At 40.6% G+C, this 25,266-nt stretch overlaps 1 protein-coding gene across 1 annotated transcript; it reads right to left on the bottom strand.

The window, feature by feature from the left end:
* Window positions 1-4,233: 4,233 nt before the first annotated feature.
* Window positions 4,234-24,508, bottom strand: LOC103905258 (hyaluronidase-1). Its single transcript, XM_009286865.2, has 4 exons — window positions 24,431-24,508; window positions 12,573-13,526; window positions 5,907-5,996; window positions 4,234-5,026 (listed from the first exon to the last, which is right to left on the bottom strand). Exons 2-4 carry the CDS (start codon window positions 13,488-13,490, stop codon window positions 4,598-4,600), a joined length of 1,437 nt encoding a protein of 478 aa, XP_009285140.2. The 5' UTR covers window positions 13,491-13,526; window positions 24,431-24,508; the 3' UTR covers window positions 4,234-4,597.
* Window positions 24,509-25,266: the final 758 nt, after the last annotated feature.

Raw genomic sequence — 25,266 nt, forward strand, 5'->3', positions numbered from 1 at the left:
AGTTGTGCCACTCCAGGTGAGCTTTACCTGCCCTGTCTTTGGCATCTGGTGAGGCACCGAGGTCTGGGCTGGTCATCCCAAGGAGCCCTCAGCTTTAGAGGAGCCCAGCAGGTGCCCCCTGGCATGGCAGTACCCCCCATCCTTGGACCAACGTGCTGCCCTCTGTCGCCCACGGAGGCACAGAGAAGAGGGGAGACCGCCAGGCACTGCCACTCCCCTGCCACACGGATCCTGGGGATGGGTTGGGTGAGCTGCAGCCGATGCTGCCAGCTTCATACCAAGGCTGCTTACTCACAATGTATTGTCTGGAGTGGCAATACTCAACTTACAGCTTTGCTACCACTTCTCTATGGGTTTTGCCCACTTCCTTAGCCCTGGCTCAGCTGTGTGAGCAGCGTGATATGAGTCAGATTGAGGAAATAATCTGACTTTAGAAAAAAAGCATTGTGGGGGGCACCTTTTTTTTAAACACGGGAACTTTTGACCTGGATGGTTTCCCAATCCAGGTCAGCTCAAGGGCACCCAAACTGCCATGCCAGCACAAGCAGGGGACAGCACACCACGATACAGGGATGGGAGTGAGAGGAAAGTTTGGGAGTGGAAAGAAGATGCCAGTGGCACCTAAACCTGGTCAAACTGGGACTGCAGCCCCACACATCTACCTGTCAGACTGAAGTGGAACGAAATGAGTCCCAGCCTTTCCATACATTTATAAGTTGCTCAGAACATACAACATTTTATTAAGTGCAACATCCAGCAGTGGCGAGAGAGAAAAAGTAAATGAACACATTTCCCCAAATTTCAAAGTTTTAGAATGCTAAATCAGCAAATTTGAGAAAAGCTGGAAGCGTGTCCGTCGTGCTTCTGTGGGTATTGTTTATTCTCTGACGAGCAGCAAAGGATTAGAAGACTCTACAGCTCAGCATTTGGGAAGAGTAAAGATACAGGGTCTGAGTCCATTATCATCTTGAAGCAGAGGTGGTTCAGATGAAATACAGCAAATCCTTGTTCCTATTATCTCCAGAAACCAGTGCCCACTTCCCAGGATCAACTATGCTTTAAGAGATGGTTCTAGCTAAGGACATCATCGTAAAGGTTATAGCACAGTTCTCCACTGCTTCAGACTCTCCCTCCTCTAAACGATTCTAACACAGATAGAAATTGGATCATGTCTTTCCAAAGAGTGGACCATACCACTAGACCAGAAAAAAAATCTTTGTAAAATTACGTGTACCAGAATGATCAGGCAAGACCTACAACAATACTAAATAGGCTGTAATGAAAAATGCACTTTGCAAAGCTTTCTCTACTTGCTATTTATTATGTGTACTACAGTAGCATCTGGAGTTTGATTTGATCCAAAGCACCATCAAAGACAGAAGTGCACTTATAAAGAAATAAATTGTCAAGATTGTAACCATATGAAACTGTTTGGGAGGATAAATGAAGTAGGGGAAAAAAAAAAAAAAAGGATGCATCTCCCCTACCTTCCAGGTAGCTGGGCTTTGCAAGAAAGCCTATTCATTTGAATTTGATTTCAGTGTTCAGACCTGGATTAAGTGAATCAATTAGTTCATCACTTATTTTGAAGACTAATATTAATTTAATGCTAACAGAAGATAAAAATGCTCATTACCGTGTTTTTTACTGTATTTCACATTTCTCCACAGGGAAGAGGAAAAAAAAGACACCAGGATGTCAGTAAATCCTCCACTGGAAGGGTGCTGAGTCCCCCGATGTGTGCGAAGCAGCCACAAAAAAAGGGAAGGGAGCAGAGGAGCCTTTGGCCTCTTTTGCTTTTGTGGCAGCTGGCCAGCTGGCCCTGCAGGGTGGTGCATGCTCTGTGGTCCTGCCGAACATCAGGCTCCAGCCAGCCTTGCATGATCCCATCCTGCACCCGCCCTAGTACAGGGCACTGATGTAGCATCACACTGTGACCCTATCCTGATAGGTGACCTAGGCCATAGTCACCTGTGGAGCTAAGGGGGTCAAATGCATCCTGACTTTGGTACTGGCCGGTGTAATTAGCGGTCCCACATGGGAGCACGCAAGGCATGGGAGCCCTTACATGCATCTGTGCAACCTCTGCCTGCCCTCAGTCAGCAGCACGGCTGTCTCCAACCCCACCACTGGCAGCTGTAGTTGTAAAGAACTTCCAGGGACACTGCCTAATAGTAAATCTTATATTCTTTACAAAAGGAAGGTTTCTAACTATGTGAAATATAAAAAAAAAATCTGTAAAATTATGTTTGCTTAGATGCTTGGTGCCATCAGTAATTATTAAGAAGCCCAGACCAAATTCTGATTTTGGTCTTATACCTAAGACAAGCTGGTGATGAGGATGCAGAACTGGGCTTGCGGTTCTTCACAGAAATATATGAGCCAAATTCAAAGACCTTTGTTTTCAGGCAGATGTACTACCACAGACACTCATACACTCCTCCGTGTGAAGTGGTAACCTAGACTAAAGAACCGTTGGGCAGATTTACAGCTGACATAAACTGACAGAGCCCTATGGACTTTAGCAGGGCTCTGTCAGTGTATCCTAATAGAGAATATACGTCACAGACTGAATCAGGAATATTGCCACTTCACCCATAGCATTTGCATTGTTTGTATAAACTTCCCACGAAGTACCAGAACTTTAGCTGATGAAGACCTTATGTCATTTTAATTGAATTTATGCTACCCAAATAAATTGTGTATATAAGTCTCTACACAGCTTATTCTTATAAGCCTACAGAAATAATGGAAACACTTTACAAAGCAACACACAACATTTTAAAAACACATTTCACTGACACAATGCATGGTCATTACAGCATTTTCACATCACCCCTGGTTTCAGAACACAGGACAGCATTACACAAAGCAGGAGTATCCAGTTTAAATACAGACCTGCACTAGCAACAAGTATTTAGCAAAAATGGGCTAATAGTTTCTATGCTCTCAAGATACTAAAGTATGTGTAAGTAAGTTCCCCTTGAAGTTTAGCAAACTGAACTGAATAAAGGAGCTAAAGCAGAATATATATAATCAATAAAAAATATTTGAAAAGGTAAAAACGCTAGCTTCAGTCTAAAGGCATAGTTCCTAACAACTGTCAGTTTCTCTAAACTTTAATTTTAATCCCTTCTTTCTCACACCAAATTAATGAAGATTTTACCTTCACTTTTGCTGTCATCCATTGCCATTATGCACTACAAAGCAAAAGGTCAGTGGCAAAGCTCTCCTGTAGCTTCTCAGCACGTCATTACAGAGTGACTCACTATAGCTAGCACTAAGTCTCTATTTAACTGAAGTCAGTCTCATTTCAGTGTCTAGGTTTACAGGGATCATTGCAGCCTTAACATATCCACTGCAGGTCTGTTAAGAGCTGGGTCTTTGGCTTGAGTGAATCTGAGCATCGCAGTTCACACCAGCTGTGAATCTGGCCATGGCAAACCAAGGGAAGTTTTTTTGTGGGGTTACCATTAAGAAATGTTCAGAGATAACAGGAGATTACAAAGAACATAGGACACCCCAGCAGATTATAATGCATAGAGACATGTTAATGTTTAAAGTAATTCAGGGCAGTATCAAGAAGGGGGCCTGGCTAAAGGCCGGATTCAGACTTTCTTACTCAGTTGAGTATCCTCTCCACATAGCCTTGCTGATTTTAACCAAACTGCTACAGGCATAGGATACTGTGTAATGTAAGCAATGAAATCTGGCCACAGATGATCAATGCAGACACTAGTCAGGGTAAAAAAAGTGTTTTAGACCCACATGTGGGTTTCTTACTAATTTCTGTGTCCATGCTCTGGAACGATACTCAGTTCAACACATCATACGAAAAACTCAAAAGAAAATTATTTTAATATCTTCCCTAAGTCAGAGAGAGATGTAGGGAATTTCTTGGGGTTACCATCAATTCAATGAAGGCATTCATTGTTTGTTACATTGAAAGGCTGTGTGGAAGACAGATAGGTCTTTGATGAAATAAATATGCTCACACATGAACGTGGATCAATGAATAACTGCAAATGGACATGCCACAACCTGACAGGATGGCGTGTTATGGATGCTAAATTAATCAGTAATCAGTGGTTCTTTAACCTACATCAACTCCAAAGAGGTCCCCATCTGAAGCCGAAGGCTGCAAGCCAAAACGTTGCCAGTAAGTAGAGTTCTTCATCTTCTCCTCCCCTGCATGGAGATGCATGTCGTCAGTGGGGTCTGTCAGCCCCATGATATGTTAAATCATCCAGCCCTGAAACAAAGAAGCTCTGTGTCCTTTTTTAAGCTTCTACATGGATGAATCCTTGTACAGGTTTATTCAACTTTTTTACTCAAGTAAAGCTTCCACAGTTGCAGCAGAAGCTTTATCTGTTGAACGTATGAGTAAAACATGAGTTAAGAGTAAGGAAGCTGGTAAAAAAGAGGAGGCTGCTTTCAAAATATTTAATGTCTGAAGCAATTGCAGGAGTGGGAGATGAAGAAAACAGAATACAACTATTTAATCAAAAAAGCCTTTTCCCTTTGTAATAAAAACTTGCTAAGGAACAGAAGTCTTAGTGGCACCACTTCTTATTTCCTTGCACTGCCTCAGAAGACTTTAGTGTCCAGTATAAAGCAGAAGAAGCTGCATGGCTCCCAAGAGGAAGACAAAAAACTTTTGTTTTCTTGATCTACTGAACACAACGTCAGCCCAGCGCTCCATTAGCCTTTGGTCAGGCAATTCACAAAATATTCCCGTCCAGCCCTGGTAACACTGGCACATGAATCTCTGCCTCATGGCTTCAATACTTTCCAGGCTGGGTTTACCGGTCACCTGGAACCTGGGCCCCCTCTCTGAGGGACGGGCTCGGATCTTAAAATTAGTGGGTGATAAATGGAGGTAAGCAGAAGAGTCGCTGTTTTTGCGAATACATCTTCCATTCTTCTTACACAGGACTTTGCTACAGAGTTTGGCTGCTGAGGTCACATTAATGACGTAATGTCCTAAGGGTCCATCAATGTACCGTTTCACAGTTGAACAGCTCTCCTGTAGAAAATAAAAGACCGTGACACATTTCTCAGTAGCTAGCATTATGTCCAAATTTCTTATATCTAAGAAGATGCTAGTACAAAACTGTTCTTGGCTAAAGAAACCTGTTGAGATAGATCTTGTTGGATCTATCCAACAGAAGTTGCTGCAAGTGAGGCTAGAAAGTTCCAGTTCAGATTTCCCTCTTCCTCTGCCCAAGTCAGTGGTGCTTTGCCAGAGACTTCAGGAGGAGGAAAGCAGACTGCATGAAAAGCAGAGTGGGCACCAAAGCCCAGCCCAGGTTCGGGAGCCAGGGCTAGCCTGCCGTGCCTCCTGTGAAACCCCAGTGCAGCCTCCTGTCCCCTCCATCACTTCAAGAAGGATTATTTGTGAAAGCCTGAAGAACCTGGGAGGAGGAACTAGGCCTTTTCTTGTGGTAACATTATTTTCCATGTGTCATTTCAACACTAGTGACCAGAGAAAATACCCCCCTCCAGACTCTCTTCCTCCTCTGTGGATCTGTACAAACCACCATAGCTACAAAGTAGAACACTGTAAAACAAGCTGTACTTGTTTTTTATATATATATATATGTATATATATGTATATATATGTGTATATATATACACAAATATAATGTATGTTATTTCTTCAAAACATGCCTTTCTTATTCCACAATGCTACAAACGACCTGCCCAATGCAATGTGCTCTGAAGCAATGGGACTTCTCAGCCTAACGAAAGTATAGAACTAATGAGACCTGAAAGTAGTACTGAACCATTGTCCTCAGTCGCTGGCTGATGACATCGACAAAGATAGATAGGTGCTACGGAGAGTGTGGTGGCAGAGAAGAGGTACTAAGGTGATTCCTAAATAGTAAGAAACTGATACGACCTACCTTTGAACTGGCGTATTTCATACTGCCCCAGAGAACAACTCCAGCTGCTCCCAAGGCTGCACTTTCACCAATGGTATTGACAAGATCCATCTGAAAAAGAAGGATCAGAAAACCAGACCAGACATCAGAAAACCAAAGATATAAAAATAAAAGTCAAAAAGCACTAGGATAGGGACATCACTTTTTTTTTTTTCCCGGAGGAGACATCGGTCCTGTGGCATATTCTACACAATAAAATCACTATTTAGTTTAGAAAGATCTTCAGTGTGTCTCCAAAGGTTTGCATAGGTTGCATTCATGTGTGGGACTACTAAATAATGAAATCATTATAGTTTATTCACAAGGGGTCCTCCAACCAAATTGGTGGAGTAAGAAGTGAATGATCTATTTTATCTACCAGTCTTTGAATGATTACCATAGCTACGTAGGCACCATTTTTGGCAAGTGATGATAAGTATGATCACACGTCATTGGATTGCCCTTACAGTGTCTAATTGCAGTTGATAGGCTTTAGGCAGGTGTCTAACTTGTGCTGCTTTAGTCATGCCAATACAGTTACAGAGCTGCTGTTCCTACCAGCGTGAATGCCATTATTCCAAGAAACATATCTTTGAAAACTGAGCCTCTCCCAGTGCTACATAGTGCCAAATGGGGAAAAAAAAGCACACATTTGCATACTGACTTAACCATGTCCACTTTTAGAGCTGCACCAATAAGCAGTTGAGTTGCAGCGATCAGTGGTAACGCAGCTCTACCAGAGCACAGACTGTGTGTAGAACAGGAGTCATTGGTGCCTTGCCAACAACATCGCAACGTACCTTGCAAGTGTCTTTAAGCCATTCTCTGAGACCGTGAATATTGTGTCAAGAGAAATGCAATTAAATCTTAGAAAATATGGAGGAAGGATCTTCTTCCACCCCCCAAATATCAAGGCATGATCAATTACATCTAAAACCATTTCTATCTACAATAATTGATTAGAAAGTAATTCCTGATCAGTGTTTGTAATGACAGATATTACAATATTTCTCAATTTGATGAAGAAAGAGCAAATTCCTTTAAAAAGTTAGTGATGGTCTTTAATACATTCTTTTCACCTCTTTTTAGGAGAAAACAATCCAAAAGACCAGCCAAATTATTATAGTATGGTGGTGGCACCTTAGAAATGCAAAATGATAGAGTGGAAGAACTATGTTATTATTGTTAATTACTACTAAATAATTTATTTCACTGTGTAAGTGGGCCTGTTGATTTACCAAGGCATAGTTAAGGAGTCCCCATTCCTGAAACATTTATGGCCCGAGAGATATAAAAGAAGGCACAAATAAATGCTTTGGGAAAGGGAGAATCCGCTGAAGAGTTGAAGACAATAACAGAGAGTCAGAGCAAGCAGTGACTTTGACCCTTAACTAAAAGGTTGGACAAAACAGTGCAGGAAAACCTGCAGAAGTCTGAAAGAGTAGAGCTTGCCTACTGGCTCTTAGTGTAGGGTTCAGAGTGATATGAAGTATAATTGGTCTCGCCTGAAGTTTGTGTTGCTGCTGATCATCCAAGCAGTGTTTTAGAGAATGTCATTACTCTTAAAAGTATATAGTCCGGTGCTAGTTTTATAAAAGGGTAGTGGTGTGGGCTGCAGGTGTAACTTTCATGTGGGAAATGGTGGGGTTTTTTTCCTATGGGAATTAATTTATGAGTAAAAAAAAACCGCCAAAATATGTGAATTAAAGATCAAAATATCAAATGTTAAGAGAATGTGAAATACAGCCTGACCTCTTGGTAATGAGGGTTCCCAGGCTTTCCTCATCTGCAAAGCATTTTATGAAGATTACCCAGATACGAAGGCTGGACTGTGTTTCTACATTAGCCACATGATGGTTGAGTCATTTAGCACTAACACAGTTCAGCTCTCATTAACAAATTAATGAAACCTTTTCAGACAGCCAAAATAAATAATCAATAGATATTTAGCATTGCTGGATGAACAAAGACCTGAGCAAAACCCAAAATAAAGATTTTGTTAGTAATATGCTTTAGGAGTTAGGGTGCTTGACCAGGAGCCAGTAAATCCAGTTTTTATTCCTTCATATTCCACAGCTTTCTTCTGTTACTTGTAGAAATAGTTTCAATTCAGATCCACAAAGGGATTTCAGCACTTCATGTCTGATTCATATGGATATAAAATAATCAAATCCAAGAGCATGACCCTTAAAGTTCACCTAGTCCTCTGGGTGTGTGAAGTCCAATGGCGGCGATAACTTCACAATTGAAGTTCCCGAGACACCTACACTTCCCCTTTTGTAGACACCTAGAATCACCACCTTGCCAATGCTGAGAAACTCAGCACTTTTCTCAGGCTAATGCCAAAATCTGGCTTTTGATTGGAAGATACATTTCCCTAGGGATGCTTAAAGGACACTTATAGCACCTGCACAGGTGTTGGATGCTGGAGAAAACAGCAGCTCACTGCAAAAAAAAATTGTATGTGATTTCATGTAAACACTCTCCTTCCACCTTACTTTTCCTCTTCTTGTATTCTTTAAAACAAAGGTCGAGTACTAAGAGTCCTCCCCAGGAGGAAAGAGAGTTAGAAAGACATGGGCTGAATTTTTCTCTCTTCCCCCATGCTTAAAAGGTACATCACCTCCAGGTAACCCTCTGTCGGGGGTTATCTTCACAGTGAGGTTACGGACAATGTTTAGAGGGGTGCCATTTCTCTTTCTGATGCCATTTCACCTTGCACCAATTCAATGAAGGTTCAAAGGAGAGCAAGAGAAACAAGTGGGAACCTGACTACAGCTTATGATTAATTCAGCTTAATAATTAGATAACTTGCCCACAAGGAAGGAAATAAGGTTTCTGACTCATTTCTAGGCATAGTTGCGTCTTTTACTGAATGACTGACTCATGTTCAGTACCTCAAAAGCCATCAGCACAGAAGGGCTCTTCCCTGAGTAACCTATGAACAGGAGGTTGCACCCTCTCTTTTATTTTTTCTGTCTCATATGCTTGTTCTTTTTGGTCTGGTGATTCCCTAACTCTTTCCTAGTGTCTAACACAGGGTGCTGGTTTCATCCTGAGCAGGCCTGGAAGAGAACTGAGCTGAGAGCTCCTGCACCAGGGTGCTCTGACCACCGGATGATCGCACAAAGAGGGAGGCATCACCACCAACCTGCCCCTGCCACAGACAGGGTTAGTGAAATAAATTATTCACCCCCCATTGAGGTATTTTGAGAAAAGCAAATATAAGTGCCTCTCATAATAGCTGAGAGTGCCAAATTGGGAGCAGAGATAGGGAGGTGCATCCCTGAAGCCCCAAGGGAGGCACAGAAGCTCCACCAGCGGCCTCAGACACAGCAGTCCTGGTTTGGGGAATGAACCTAGCGCTGCTCCTCACACAGCACAGCTTGGCATTAGTGGGGGCTCACTGGCATGGCTCTGCCGTGTGAGTGTAAGAAGTACCTCATATGGAAAAAAACATGCAAGTTTAAAAAAATTCAGTCATCATTTTAAATATAACCATCTTGGCATATGTCTAGGTGGGGAATCCTATTTCACTCTTTGTATCAGATCTGCGTCCATCCATGTTAGAGGACTGTCCTGAAGACACAACTTTATGGGTCAGCTGCCACTTAGGCATCTGGTATTTCTCCAAGTGCTAAACAAGTCAACAAAGCCTCTTCCCTTCTGATGCTCATTCTCATTCAAACTTTTAGGGGCAGTGTGCAACAACCGAAGATCCTCAAGGTTATGCTGGGCTATCTCCGAGCGGACAGCTGATTTGGCAGAGAGGAGGCTCTAGTTCCTGTCAATGTTTCTCCATATCTTGATCAGCCAAGTCACTGCATTGGACACTAAAAAATAGGAGGTGAGCTAAGCTGCTTCAGTTTTGGAGCTTGAGAGGAAACAGGACAGTCAGTTCTAGTTACATGTTGAGGAAAGAAAAATTAGTACATCTGTAATCTTTCCTTTAAATTTTGAACAGTCTTAGTTTCAGACATGTTTTTTCTCTATTCAGGAATGGTAGTGCAAGCCTGGCGTGGTTGCAGGGAATGGTCTCTGTACACATGCACACCTGGTCATCAGAGAAGACTATCTGTAGGTGAATGAGAGAAGTTGTTATCCATTATTCATCACTTGTTAGTTGTCATCCTGCTTTATTAATGACTTCAGCCATCTAGTCAGGAAGCACAGATGCTACTGTGCAACTTCCCTCTCCCACACAGTTAGTAGTGAATTGTCAAGGCAGATAGTTTCTAAATATGCTACAGATGGCAAACTGCTTATATGCATTTCTAGCAAATACAGAAACCTTTCCTAACGATTGGGGTCCCAATTCAGAATTTATAAACTGTTTCCAAGAAAAAAAGCAGGATGAATTTCTCAGATACCTTATGCACAACTCACCTGATTTCCAGGTGCAGTCGGGGTGAAAGGTACAGCAGCCATAGCTACAGCATCCTGGGTCTTTCGTCTTTCTGAAGGTCTGCTAGACTTGTGTCTCTCCCTCAGTGACTCTGATTCACAACCATTCTTTCTATTTTCTTCCACCGTGATATTTACTGTATTTTTCATACTGCGTACAGAAGGGCTCACACACAAGGCTTGAACGTGTCAGCAATTAATTCTGTTGAACCAGAATGTCACAGCTCTTGCACAGTTTGATGGAGCAGGACAGTGGTTCTCCTGGCCCAGTCCCTGTCAGACCTCAAGTGTCTCTTAGCCTACTATCCCAATTTTTCTATGGCCATTTAGCCTGGATGTCATTGTACTACACTGGCTCCTTTCCTTGTCACATTCACGCACATTGTTGCTGGAGCTCAGATGTTTCATGCCTTGTTTGCAGGTTCGTGAGCATCACTTAGGGGCATGTCATGGGTCAAATGAGACGCTCCAGCCTAGTCTAAAATCTGAACATACAAAACCATATTTAAAATATCTTGGTGGCTTCAGGGCTATGAAGGAAAACAAGAACATTATTTTCCTGATTATTCCTATTTAGAGTTTTTCTAAGTGCAACCCTGAAAGTTCTTGGCAGTCCCAAGCTGTTAGCACAGACGATGTTTATAGTCTGGAGATACGTCAAGCCCTGTCCCCATGGCTGCCTGCAGCGCTGGGTACTGTCCTTATTAGAAAATATGTAGTGGAGCATAACCCAAAGCTGTTTCTCTGGCTATGCATGGAACTTCCCTGGCTGCAGAGTTGTAAAGTGATCTTTAAAGCATCCAAAAGTAAATGGCTACATACAATTGAAAAACAGGCCAGTGAGTTAAGGAGTATAACTTGAGAGGAATGTCACTCCAAATTACCACTGTACTGTTCAGAAAATAGCTTAAGGTAAAACACTAACTTTAAACGACCACAGACTTTGACCTCGTGCATAATTGGTAACAGCATGTTAGTTTTCTTAGCTTTCAGTGACATTTGTGGTATTTTCATATCAATCAAGGGACTGATTTATATTATAAAAATGTATTATTACAGCCTGCATTTGAAGAATGCTCATTTATTTCATGGCCTGTTTTGAGTTCTTCAGTGAAGGCATTCTGGGTGAAATCCTGCCTGTGCTGACCCCAGTGGTTCTTGCCTTCGGTGGGACCCAGCCTTGCCTATTTGCCCATGATTTCTGAGTCAGTTAGGACCTGCAGTTTCCACATCACACAGAAAAGAGCTCCAAAGAGTCCCTGGTTGCTAGCCCAGTCTCCTCCCCTCTCCCCCCTCTCATGGAATTGATAGCGATCAAAGCAAAACTTTCGGCTTCGGCGACAACTGCTAGAGAAATCAATAAACATCTGTGCCTCTCTATTATGTGCATAAACAAAGTCTCCCCCCCACCCCTCTCATGGAATTGATAGCGATCAAAGCAAAACTTTCGGCACTTGGGACAACTGCTAGAGAAATCAATAAACATCTGTGCCTCTCTATTATGTGCATAAACAAAGTCAGCGCCATGATCATCATTACATATCCAGAAAGTCTGGGATTTGTATGCATATATCTTTACCATCAATGTTGTGGTCACTATATATTTGTTGCACTTGATCATTAGTTGAAGGGACATTGCATGACTCAAAGACTTGGTTCCTTTATTAAAAGAACTCCACAGCGTTAGCACTAAACATTGGGTCATGAAGATATTTGAATGTGTTGTACCTCTGAAAAGCGAGATGGCCAATGCTCATCATGCAGGAGTTAGGAACTCTAGGCCAGACTAGTTGACTTGACTGGTTTATTTCTATACTGAGTGACTGTACATTTGGATAAAGAAACAAAAAAGCCCTGAGGCTCCTTTCTCATGAAGCCATTACACTAATTAGTTTTAAACTTCATGAAAATTTACCAAGTTCATTTCACAAGCTGTCCTGAAGAATTAAAATATCAGAATGAATTAATTCCTTAAGGAAATTATTTCTTTGTACTTTCTTTCTAAATGACCCTCATTAAAAATATACAATGTTATCCTACAGAAGTAGACCAAAGCACTGCAATAGTAACTACTGAAAAGTGCAGAGTTTTGTACTGTGACTACAGTACTTCATTTTAGAGCGTCTTTCTTAAATATGAAAAACAAATGCATAAATGCTTTTATAGAAAGAACACTTTTAGAAAGTACTTTTTCTAAGAGGCTGTTTCTAATCTCTAAATTTCTAAAGAAGTCTGTCTGCTTACCTCTGTCAAAACATGAAAAGTATAGGCATAAAATGGTCTGGAGTAAACAAAAACAGGCAAAACGTAGTCTTTCCTAGCAATTGAGGCAATACGTATTGCCTCCTTAACCCGATAGTGAACAAACTTTAGTGCATTTGGACTTGACTTCAGTATATAATCCAGGTATATAGAAGGGTAGAGAGCAGTGCTTTCCTTCCACAGCCAAAGCAGGAGGTCATTGCGGGAAGACTCAATGGCTGGGCATTTCCCCGTGTATTTTTGGGGGTGTTCTTTGTAATCATAATTGTAGCAGTCTGGGTAAAGATAGTAACCCCACAAACCATTTGGCCTCATATGCTCAGCCAGAAGGATAGTATTGTTCATAAAGCTCTTGCCAGCATTTTCAAATTCCTCTTTAGCCACTTTCCTAATTTTGTCCTCTGCCCACTGAGGATGCCGTCTCCTAACCATGTCAAGAGATTTATTTCTATAAATGCTTTTGTTGCCCCAGTTCCTATCCCACTGCGGTCTCCAGTTTTCCCAGTCAATGACTGCAAGTCCCTGAAATTTCTTCATGGGTATGCAATAGTCAATGTCAGACTTTGCTTTATTAAGGTGTTTGATAAGACTTTCGTTCTGGGGCACCCCTCCGTTGACAGGATCTCCGTTATCTGAGTAGTAGGGATAGTATCCCAAATGAGTGTGATAGAAGATTGTCACATTGGATCCACTCAAAGTCTCATTGGTGTTGGATGCAATGTCAAAAACACTGAGATCCAGGTCCACCTTGTACCGCAGCCTGCACTGCTGGGTCGGCGCATTCCAAACAACCATGAAAGGCTTGTGCAGAACCAGAGGGGCCCGTGCCGGCTTTAGCGGCTGAGCATCAGCCATAGAAAGCAGCACCATCACTGCTGACCATTTGATCCAAACATCCATGGTATGTTTTTTTCTGGGAAATTGTTATGATGTGTCCTTGAAAACAAAAATGAGAGACGACATGTTAGAAGGGCAGTAGCCACCCTGGAGGCAGATAGGATGACAAAGGGATGCCCTTTGGTTTGATTTGCTTTTGTTAACATTGTACTCAGGGCAAACAGAGAAAAGTGCAAAACTGTGATCTTGTAAAAATTAAGTCTAATTTCAAATGCTTTGAAAGACTTTTTGATAGACTTCACTGTCTGGAAGTGTGTTCTGATGCTCAGCTTTTTTTTGCTTTCCTTCTCACCCAGACACCTCCCACAGTTGATTCAGACTTTTCCTTAAGACTTATTTGCTCCCTGATGTTTACAAAAAATGAGTTAATAAAAGCTTGATTTTAAACAACAGTATAAAAAAGAATGCTGCTCATTTGAAATTTCGGTTTCCAAGCATGTTCTGCTACAGTCAGTCTGACTTGCCTAGAACATCATCACAGTGGGGCTAAGGCCTTCTTTACTATCTGTATATGCTAATGGTCAAAATAGGAAAGGCAATTTAAATAAAATGCAGACCCTTCTACCTCACACAGATTAATCAACAGAACTCAGAAACGCTGCAATTTTCAGCATATCTGAAAAGAAGTGTATTGTTATCTACCCCTGAATTTAATTTTCATTTTCTAAATGAATAGATGCAAGAGTGATAATCAATCTGCAGGCTAGAAGGGTGATACTATTAATGACTTAATGGTTTAAGCTACTTATTATACTGAAAGCAAATTAATATCAATATGTTAAAGAAAATAAATTATGTTAAGTGGATCTGAACTAGCCAGAAAAGCATGCTGTATCTTCGAAAAAGGGACATAGTCTGTAGAAGTGGGGGCTTACTAGTGTTAATTTTTCCTTTCAGGGTCTGCTGTTTTCCCTGACAGGCTTGGGGACTACTAATACTCTGGGAGCTGTCAGAGCTGCAGGGCTGCTGGTGCCCTGGGCACCCACATCCCCACTTTGCATCCTGTGGGGCAGCTCTTCACCCACTGCCCACAGTTGGCTGCTCCAGAATCTGCCCCTGCTCCTATCCCTTCTCCAAGAAGCACAGCTCAACTCTGTCCTGGGTTTGTCGTTCAGGTCTCTTTGCTGGGGAATATAGTACCTATTATTGGTGCTGATGAGCAATCACTACACGGTGGGGTCCAGCTGATGTATCAGCTTGAATCCAGAGATTATAAAAATTGTTTGCTCTTATGAACATTACTGCCTCTATAGTATGACATGGTTTATCCTCTCAGTTGTTATGTTCTACCATTCACCTGTCAAGTTTCTCCATTTTAGTCACGTGTTAAATCACTGCCATCACTGTCTGCATTGCAGGTTCAATTCATGCACTAGCCATGTGAATTTGAAATGTCCAAAACCTGGATATTTCCCTATTTTGCATCCATTTTTAATGATTTCCTTCCTTGCCTGTAGAGTCAGACCCAAGTTATCCTATCATAATTAGCCTAGCTTCACTTGTCCCTGGTATTTTCTCACTCAGTTAACATCAGTTAATCACTTAACTCCTTTCCTAGACAAGGAGAGCTCGCCACACCTACCCATCCATTAGCTCACAGCTGGGATCACTAGGTTTCTTGTTTTCCAAACCAGTATAGACCACACACTACTCTAAATACTAGATTTTGTAATTCTCCTTGGATATTGCCTTTTAATCTGTAATGGGATGCCAAATCTACAGGAAGGCTGCAGGTACCCCTGTGCAAACCTGCCAGCAGTACTTATTAAAGAAAAAACCTTTTCCATTGTTTGAAAAATGTTGAAATGTTGAAAAATATCATGCATTATATAATCCAGGATTTCTCCCCCTGTCATTTGTCCTTCCTTGCCATTTTTCCATCCTCAGGGTTTGATGTTTCTTTTCCTATCTGCCACTGCTCTCCTAATCTTCTGCCTTTCCCTTAAGTCTCTACTTTGTCTTTTTATCTCCTACAGAACAGCCTTTCTCTCCTCTATCCCCAGTCTTCTGTTTTTCCATCCTTAGTCCCAGAAAAGCACTGAGTCCCCCCAGCCAGTGGTCTGGTACAAGAGCACCTTCCCAAGAGGTGGAGGAAGGCGATTTGCATTAAGCAATGGCTAGGGGCAGTGAGTGAAGAGCAGGACTGCAAGAAGCCACAACACAGGACTCCCCAGGAGCAAGCCCTCATTTGCAAGCTAGAGATTTACGCTCCTGTTGTTTCCTCACCCACTCTCTGGCTTCTTGCTTTGCATGTCTAAATATAGATTAAGCACCCAAGTTTTAAAACTTTGCTCACAATCCTTTAGATCCTATTAAGGATAACATCTTGAGTGAAATGGGCCATTGCTACAGGTCGTCAAGCTGGTACTATGTACAAGCGTGCCTGTTGGAAAAGGTTATTTTCACTCCACTGATCTGCTGGAAAGAAGTCTTATGCTTGCAACTGGTATCTTTTTCTCTGTTTTCCTGCAGAGTCTTGCATAATCATCTAAGTAATGTCATAGGCTGGGGAAAAAAACAAACAAGCAAACAAAAAGCCACAAAAAAATGCCTTTCCCTTCCTGTTTTATACAAACTGATGAACGCATCACAGTACTTTGCACTCCTTCCTTGATGCAGCAAACTGAATTAGTACATTTGTAAGTGCTTTTTCATGATTTGGACTGGATTGCTTTGCAGTATATGAGAACAAGCCCATAATATAAACAAAGATTTTCTCAAAAAGTGATAGCTCAGATGAAATGGGAATAGCACCAGGAGAGAAAGAAAAGACCTTTAGTGAATTTCTGTGTAAGAAAAGATCCGAGAAAAGATCCCAGCTGCCTATTCCCACAATCGGAATGCTGTTATTGTTCAGTCTTGTGTTATTATGTACATATAATTAGATCATTTTGTCAGGTATTAATGACTAATACAGTACAGTTCTTGTCTAGATCTGACAGCCCTAGGCATTACAACATTGCAGATAATAAATCATAACAGAGATAGGCTAGGAAATAATAGTGCAGGATAATTTTGTTATATTTTTAGTTCCTGTCCAAGCCTTGTCAAGGTCCCTGACAAGTCTTTAAATCACAGAATCACAGAATGGCTGAGGTTGGCAGGGACCTCTGGAGCTCATCTGGTCCAACTCCCTGCTCAAGCAGGATCACCTAGAGCCGGTCGCTCAGGATCACGTACAAAACACCACAAGTGACAAAATGAATATGTTTCTCTCAGGACATGTTGAATAATTCTCGAGGGTCTGTTGACTGGATTGACCAAATCTTCACTGAAGTTGTGAAGAAGCCTGGACACCTTGCTCAACTGTAGACATGCAGGTGTCTGCATCTGCAAGCTGAATCCCACAAAAAAGGGCAGGAATCTGTCTAATCCTGTTCAAGCTGTTTAGAAGTTAGGGGTCTGGTCAAGGACAGTCATTCAGGGTCCTCCAATGAATACCGGACACCTCCCAAAGCTACTATAAATTCCTTATTTAAAGCTATATAGAATTAGTCACCCAGCTATCCCCTAGAAAAGGAGGTGATAAGTGCCTAGATAACATGCGTCCCTTTTAGATGGCTAAAGCATCTCATTGCAAAGCATCTCACTTTTCCTGCTACTTTCTATTACACACAGGAGACATTCCCATATACACAATTCCTCAGAGGGGAGACAATTCCAAAAAAATTGTCCTTTGAAAAAGTTCCAGTCCAGTTGCATTAATCTGCAGTTAATTCTGATGTTATTTGCACATGGGAATTTAATTACAGATGCTTACTTTTTCTTTAAAAAGCCATCTGAAGCCAAGTGAAACAAGTTTTCAAAGAAACAGGTAAGCCTATAGTTCTGAAAGAGGGGAAAATAAATTACCTGTTGTTTAACAAATGCATGAAAGAACCTCTAAACAGGAGCAAAATATCTTTTATTTCAATTTCCACTGCTGTATCTTTGTACAATGGCCTTTTTACTCTCATGCATGGGCACTAATTGGACTGCTTTAATCCCTGTTTTTTAATGAGCACAGACACTAACAATTCCTCCTTGAAGCTCATTATCAACCTTGATCCAAATTCTCCCATTTTTCTGATTCAATGACATACTATCATGGTTAATTTAACTTCCCAAAGATGCACATAGCTTTCTGAGGCACTACAGTGTTTTCAGAGCAGAATCTGTTCTCAGTGTTTCTGCTCTATATTCTAAAAAGAAAAATGAATTCTTCATAAGTGAAAGAAATGGGGGCCTGATCACAAATCCATTGAAGTTGATGAGATATTTTTTATTGTATTCAGGAACTTTGGATCATGTTCTCACTGCACAAAATAACATGTAGTTTTCTATTTGCATCAGTTTCTGCTATGCAGTTTAGGATGAAGCAGGTTATAGCTGGATTTCAACATATCCTTTAATAAGTGTGGTGAAATTCGCCATTTCTTGAATAGAAAAAGTGAGTTCATTTCTGCATATTCCTTTCATCATTCTTGTAAAAAGAAACAAGAAAACATTTGCTTTTCCCAAGAAAATGCTGTTAACTTAGTCCAACCTTTATTTCAACTGTGTTTATTGGTCAGAATTCCACTATATTTCCATTTCCAAATAGTTGATAACAGCCAAACTAGACATCTTAATTGCATACTTTGATTCCAAAATAAACAGCCTAAAATTAGTAAAAATATAGACTCTCACCCTAAAGAAACCTATTTGCACACCGTGTGTTCCAATACAGCCCAATGGTGTTCTCCAGATGGCTAGTTCTGCTTCTCTGCTGGTTTTTATTAATTATCCCAGTGTTCTTTGCACTGTAACACATGATGTTACAGCAGGTACTTTCGATTATGATTCATATGTTGGTCATATAGCCAGCCAATGCAACTTCAAAATAGCCAGCAAATGCATCCTCTCATTTTGTACTCATCGGTATGCTGACTTTTCAAGGGAGCATAATCCATATGTTTAGCTATAATACCATTCTGTGTTTTCATCTTCTGCTGAGTTTAATTGTTCTTGATGCCAAGGTTTATAATCTCTTCTGGATGAACAGCTCATTTGTATGGACATATTCGCTATTCAGATTTGTCTTGCAGGAGTGGGACATTTTAAGTGTTTTAACTGCCTATGCAGTTTCATGTCAATGGGCAACAAGAAAAGAATACTCTCCTATCAAATAAGCATTTCATAAAACTTAATAATCTTTCACTGTATACTTTAGTTAACAGTTGATGTTCGGGAGATTTCATTTCATTATCATTCTTTACCTGTCAGGTGAGAAACTCACAGGTTATCTGTGTAATTATTGTACTCATTCTGAAGAAATCGGTGTAATTTCTCCAGAGCTACAATGACAAAGTATGATATAAGGGGAAAGAGATTTTAAGCAGAAGTTGCAGTGCAGCAGAGAAAGCATGTAGATTTAGATGTAATTTCAAGTAGGATTTAAAAAGGTGGTTTAGCTGACATTTCAATCTTTCTGAAATACCGTAAAGATGATCTTAAAAACTAAATCGCATTATGGTTGTAACACCTGGAAACCCGTACCCTACGACTAAGCTGGGCTTATCTCACTCCTTCAGTTCAGGCAGAGAAGGGAAAACGACACTCTTAGTTTCAAGGCTGTTGAAATGTATGCAATCTCATGTGCAGTAGGAAAGTAAGAACAGAGATGTGGTTTTACCTGTGAAGTATGAGTTAAGCTGCACATCTTTCATTGAACTCCATCATTATTTCAGAATTCACAAATATATTTTTGAAAAAAAAAAAAGAGGAAAAGAATCTGAAGTTCCTACAGTAACAGCCACTTCAGATTCCCTCATTAACCAGTATCTGGCTAGCACAATTTAAAATCCAGAATAGGAAAGAGGTACAGTTAAATCATAGAGGAAAGGTGATTTTTCCCATCTTATTTAGTGAAGAAGTGTCATGCTTTGTGGCCTAAACTAGGTTTACAACACTTTACCAAGCTTGCTTTCAGCATCTCACGTGCACTATTGACTCCTGTCTTGCAACTACTGAGTGTAGTGCTGCACTTTCTTTCACTGTAGACACACAATCATTTCAATTAATATTTCTCATATCTGTGGGGAAGCATTTTGCTTGGAAAAGAAATTAAATGTGATGGCACTTTGAAAGGACTTAATGTAACTGGATTGTTTGCATTCCACTGAGGAATGTGCAAAATTGGCAGCTAAAAGAAATGTCCTTTTTTGAACATAGGCTGACTACATTTGGGGTAGAAATTATTATTGTGGCTAAGAAATATGGACATTTCAACTGTATTTAAACATTTTTTTCACCATAGAATCACATTTAAAAGTAGCTTGCAAATAACTTGAAATATCTTGTGCACCGATACTTCATTCTCTATGAGATATGATTTATATGCACACAATATGCATTTACAAGATTTCATGTATTTATCTACACATGTATGTATATTCCTCTGTCTGCTTAGGAAATAAAAGAAAGACCAAATCTGGCCATCCTGTCCCCGTCTTCTTCTCTCTCCGCTGTTATTCTTCTGTTTCAAAATTATGTCAGAAGTCTTGCTTTTCCTGGTTTTGTGAAAAATGGCTTGCATTAGATAAGGTGGTAAGGTGGACACAGACTGTATATCTATCGTGAATCCTTCTATGGTCCAAAAGTGTAAAACTGCATTAGAGAGAGATTAAGTATCTCTTAAAGTCTCTTGACTCACGTCAGCCTAATTCTCCAGCTGTATTTCTCAGACTAGATTCCAACTTAAAAAGTGAACAGAAGAAGAATAACACTAATTTTTTTGCAGTCTTCCTTACAGATCAATAAAAGTACAAAACGGACATACAATTGACTTTTCCTTTGCAATTCATATTACAGTTCACTTTCAGTAGTTGAACAGAGATACAAGAGGTTGCAAGGCATAGAGTAGCATCCCTATATTTTTGTGCAAAATATATGAAAAGAAATTCAAAGAGCAAGGAGATGGGGATTCAGGCCTATGCTATCACTGCTGCCATTTTTGTAAACTGTGGATTATTCGTTTTAAAGCAAATGGAAAATGCCAGAGGACATTCTTGGGTGCGTAGTACAGTTTTACAGTAAGTCATGTTTGGGCCAGAGATCTGCTTAGGCATTTCCTGTTTAGCTTTATTGTTTCTGTTATGTGCAGCTTGTGTCATGCCTTAAATTGAGAGGAAAGACTGCAAGGAAGCATGGGAATGAAAGAGAAAAGAATTGGTATTGAAAAGATATTCTTCCCATGGAACCCATAATTCCTCTCTTCTATTAAAAATAACCATTTTTATACTTCATGTGTCCTGGTCTATCCTAGTCTACCTGTAACGTCTTTGTCGGATAGTCGTTAGAGGCCAGACTCTTACACCCTGGCCTGTATCAGAAATATTGTGGCCAGCAGAAGTAGGGAAGTGATCGTGCCCCTGTACTCGGCACTGGTGAGGCCGCACCTCGAATCCTGTGTTCAGTTTTGGGCCCCTCACTACAAGAAGGACGTCGAGGTGTTAGAGCGTGTCCAGAGAAGGGCAACGAGGCTGGTGAGGGGTCTGGAGAACAAGTCTTATGAGGAGCGGCTGAGGGACCTGGGGTTGTTTAGCCTGGAGAAAAGGACGCTGAGGGGAGACCTCATCGCTCTCTACAACTACCTGAAAGGAGGTTGTAGCGAGGTGGGTGTTGGTCTCTTCTCCCAAGTAACAAGCGATAGGACGAGAGGAAATGGCCTCAAGTTGCAGCAGGGGAGGTTTAGATTGGACATGAGGAAAAATGTCTTTACTGAAAGAGTGGTGAAACATTAGAACAGGCTGCCCGGGGAAGTGGTTGAGTCCCCATCCCTGGAAATATTTAAAAGACGAGTAGATGAGGCGCTTAGGGACATGGTTTAGTGGGCATGGTGGTGTTGGGTCGACAGTTGGACTCGATGATCTTAGAGGTCTTTTCCAACCTTAATGATTCTGTGATTCTATGATTCCCAATCTTTATTCACATTGTTTCTTAAGCCAAGTCATTGCATTATTACCAACAAGACTAAGGGCTACTCAGCACAATAAACAGTGATGGCATTTCACCTCAACTTTGGCGGTAGGACTGGTTTCATAGAAGTACAAATCACTCCTTCAACTGCTTTCACCCCGGTATAAACCTCAGTAAAACCAGGAGACTCGTAACTTTTCATTTCCAGTTTGACTTTTCATTTCCAGAATTACAGAGGTTTTAGTTGTGTTTAAAAGCAAGAAACAACGGTGCAGCTTAGTGAAGGGAAGAAAGGTTGGGCTATCCCAACTCCCCAGTACCAGCACCAAACCCTCGGCGTAGCCCGCAGCCAGCTGTATTCATTCCGCTAGGCTTTGCCATCAAAAGTGCTCTTTTGTCCATGCAGATAAGGCTTGGGCTCTGGTCACTTCCAGATCTCACAGACACAGATGAAGACACCTGCATCTGCATGTTGTCACCAAAGCACCACTGGTAAAATATTTGACCTTTCCCCTTCCATGTGTGCAGTGTAGGCACCCTAAACATCTACTGGCCCAATGATCCAGTGCTGCAACTCTGTAAATTGTCCCAAATGCCTTCCCATCCCACTTTTGGAGCCCGGATCCTCTTTTTTTTTGGATCTGGCTGTTCAAGGCTGGGTACAGCCTGCTCAATCGCAAATGGGTGTGCTAGGGTCAGCTTGTCCTCGCTTCGTGCTCACACACAAGCAGTGGAGACTGCCAGGGCCAGGGATTTCCTTCCCTTCTAGCTCTTCTCCCTCACTGCCCCACTGCCTTTAGCACAGGGACCTCAAACTGTTTTTCAAATGTTAATTCTTAACTTCCTGCTGGAGAGAAAAACGTTCCCTATTGGGATACTGAAACTTTTCAGTGATTCACTAGCAAATCAGTGGCAGAGGGAAAATTAAAATACAGGTCACGGTTCCCAGTACTGTTTTAGTGAAAAGACTGTCCTGTCATTTTAAATCACTGCAGATTATTGATGACACTTTGAATACCAGGGAAAGATAAAGTAATAAGATTTAAATCTGTCTGTACACTAGAGGGAGATTAAATATATATGTGCCACAAACAATTTTTCAATTGCTGAATGATTGAGTAAAAGACGTATTTTTTTCAGTGGATGAAACTATATAAAACCTAGAGTATTATACCATTTTACATATCTAATACATGAATTTAGATTGCATCTAATATATGAAGCACTGAACTAATTTTTTTATTAAAAAGCTTGATATATTGTTATTTTCAATTCCATTCCATCTGCTTCTATTGCATTATCAACTGGAGACAAACATACTTTAGAAAAAAATATTCTCAATATTTAAAGTTGTAAAGTTCATGTTGAAAGTATAGCCTTTTATGTGCAATTTTAATATTTATTTCTTCCCCATATGCAAAGAATAAAGGGGAAAAAGTAAATTGTATTTTTTTGCCTTCTCCAGGAGCCATATTGATTGTCAAAGCTGTTAAAGCCTTAATTACCTGAATAATTAAGACTAATGTCCTCGGCAGTGTTCAGTACCCTGTTCTTCTGGCTCTGGCCCTTGATAGGTGAAAATGAAAGTGCCTACCAACAGTATTCTGAAAAGAAGTTCTTACTGTTTTGTAGATTTTCCTTTTAATTTATTACTAAATACTTTTAACTGAAGATCATGAACATTAATTTGCACTAACAGAATACATCCTACCTTCTGGCATGTAATTTTAATAGCTTATAAGAAAGTATGAATGGGTAATACTGTACAATAAATGATACATGAGTTTACATTGTTGCAAAGCATTTAAAATAGTTTAGCTTCTTTCACACCATCTGCTTAATTCACACATTCATTTTCTGAAAGGTTTATTGTTATTAGAGGCACTTATAAAAGAGAAAATTAAGTCAAATTGATAACACAGACAATTCCTACAATCAGGCCGTGGCTTATTCCTGAGAAAATGCTGTCAGCTAAATTAACTTTAGCTCTCTCGAAGATAAATTCTGCTTTCAGATGGTGTAATTCAAGAAAATTCAATTGAAATTAATTGAGGGGTGTAAATCTGGAAATATTCCAGTTGAATTAATGGAGTTATTAAGCATTTATAATCTTGTAAGAGGAAAAATGTGTCCTTTAGTCAGCTAAAATAAACTAATATGTTGGCAAATGCTTAAAACAGTTGTGTATTTCCACTGTAAATCTCTGCTTGCAGTAAATAATTCCTTTACTTTGGATAACACAAAAGGAAATATTACACTTCACTGAACAGAAACTCAGGACAATTTGAAAAATATGCATAAAGCATTTGAGGTGAAATTAACTTCAGACTTTATTTGCATGCCAATACACAGCTTATCTGGCGTCTACATTGTCTCAAATAAATGAATTAAAAATATCTCTAGCTCTACAAATACCCAGCACAATATATTAACACAAATCATTAATAAACAGAACTCATTGTCAAACAACTAACTGCATCCTCTTTTGGGCTTCTTTTGAGATTATTTTAATATACACTGTTTGTAGGTGATGGACTGCTTCACTGTGAGTCATCTTGAAACAATTACGCCAAATGTTTTGCTTCCAATGAAAGAAGTATTTTTTTTATTTTTCATATGGGATTAAATACACAACCAACGTATGATTAGCTGCTTTCTAGGTGTGCAGTGTTGCATGCACAGCCCAGTGCATTTAAGTATTAAATTGATTAATCAAATTCTGAAATACCTTTAAAGTCAAAACATTACTCTTGTTTTTCAAACGTGAATTTTAGTCACAGACAGCGTTTCAAGATCAGTTTTCTAATTTAAAATTGCTGTTACACATTGGAGTGTAAAGCACCAAATATCTGTTTGACAAAAAAAAAGAAATCAAATACAGTCCAGAATTGACATGCTACAGAAAATAACAGAGAAAGCTTTCCTAACTGGTAGACTATAAGCAGAAGTGAAAACCTGGTCTTTACTGATTATTAATTGAGTAAAATTAATAACATGGCACTTACCTCTATAAAATCAGTGAACAGCAGAAAACTTTGGCGGAACAATTTACAACAGCTGATGTGTTTGTCCCAGGGATGTGCTCTTCCTAATGAGTGGGCTTTTAACTAATGAGAAACTGAGGGCATCTGAAGATAAGGGCAGAATTTTACCTAAACACTCGTCATGTCATTGCAAAATAAATAAATAAATTCATTAAAAAGTTAGTCATATTACTTGTAAGCAGCCTGGCTCTTGCTATAATAATTTTGTATCACCTACTTTTATGGCATGATAAGGGAACGTCCAGACTGCTGTTTGAGAAGAATTAAGTTGTGTTTTGAGAGTTACATGCTCTGGACTCAGCAGCGACAGGCATTAACAGCAGGGACAGCTCGGTCACTGCGGTGCAGGGAGAAGCAGGGATGCTTGCAAACCGAACAAACAAAATAGTTCAGGAAGAGCTATTTTAAAGAACTGACTGGATGGGCAGGCCCAAAGAGTTGTGGTGAATGGAGTTAAATCCAGTTGGCGGCCGGGCACAAGTGGTGTGCCCCAGGGCTCAGTACTGGGGCCAGTTCTGTTTAATATCTTTATCAATGATCTGGACGAGGGGATGGAGTGCACCCTCAGTAAGTTTGCAGATGACACCAAGTTGGGCGGGAGTGTTGATCTGCCTGAGGGTAGGAAGGCTCTGCAGAGGGACCTGGACAGGCTGGATCGATGGGCCCAGGCCAATTGCATGAGGTTCAACAAGGCCAAGTGCCGGGTCCTGCACTTGGGTCACAACAACCCCACACAACGCTACAGGCTTGGGGAAGAGTGGCTGGAAAGCTGCCCAGCAGAGAAGGACCTGGGGGTG

This window comes from Aptenodytes forsteri, unplaced genomic scaffold, assembly GCF_000699145.1.
Source record: "Aptenodytes forsteri isolate BGI_AS27 unplaced genomic scaffold, ASM69914v1 Scaffold166, whole genome shotgun sequence".
Classification (NCBI taxonomy): domain Eukaryota; kingdom Metazoa; phylum Chordata; class Aves; order Sphenisciformes; family Spheniscidae; genus Aptenodytes; species Aptenodytes forsteri.

Excerpts from the sequence above, each read along its gene's own strand:
- LOC103905258 (XM_009286865.2), bottom strand. The coding sequence starts at position 13,490 with ATGGATGTTTGGATCAAATGGTCAGCAGTGATGGTGCTGCTTTCTATG. Across the intron at positions 5,997-12,572 it reads CTTTTCATGTTTTGACAGAG|ATGGATCTTGTCAATACCAT; the intron begins GTAAGCAGACAG and ends CTTCTTTTTCAG. Across the intron at positions 5,027-5,906 it reads TGAAATACGCCAGTTCAAAG|GAGAGCTGTTCAACTGTGAA; the intron begins GTAGGTCGTATC and ends TATTTTCTACAG.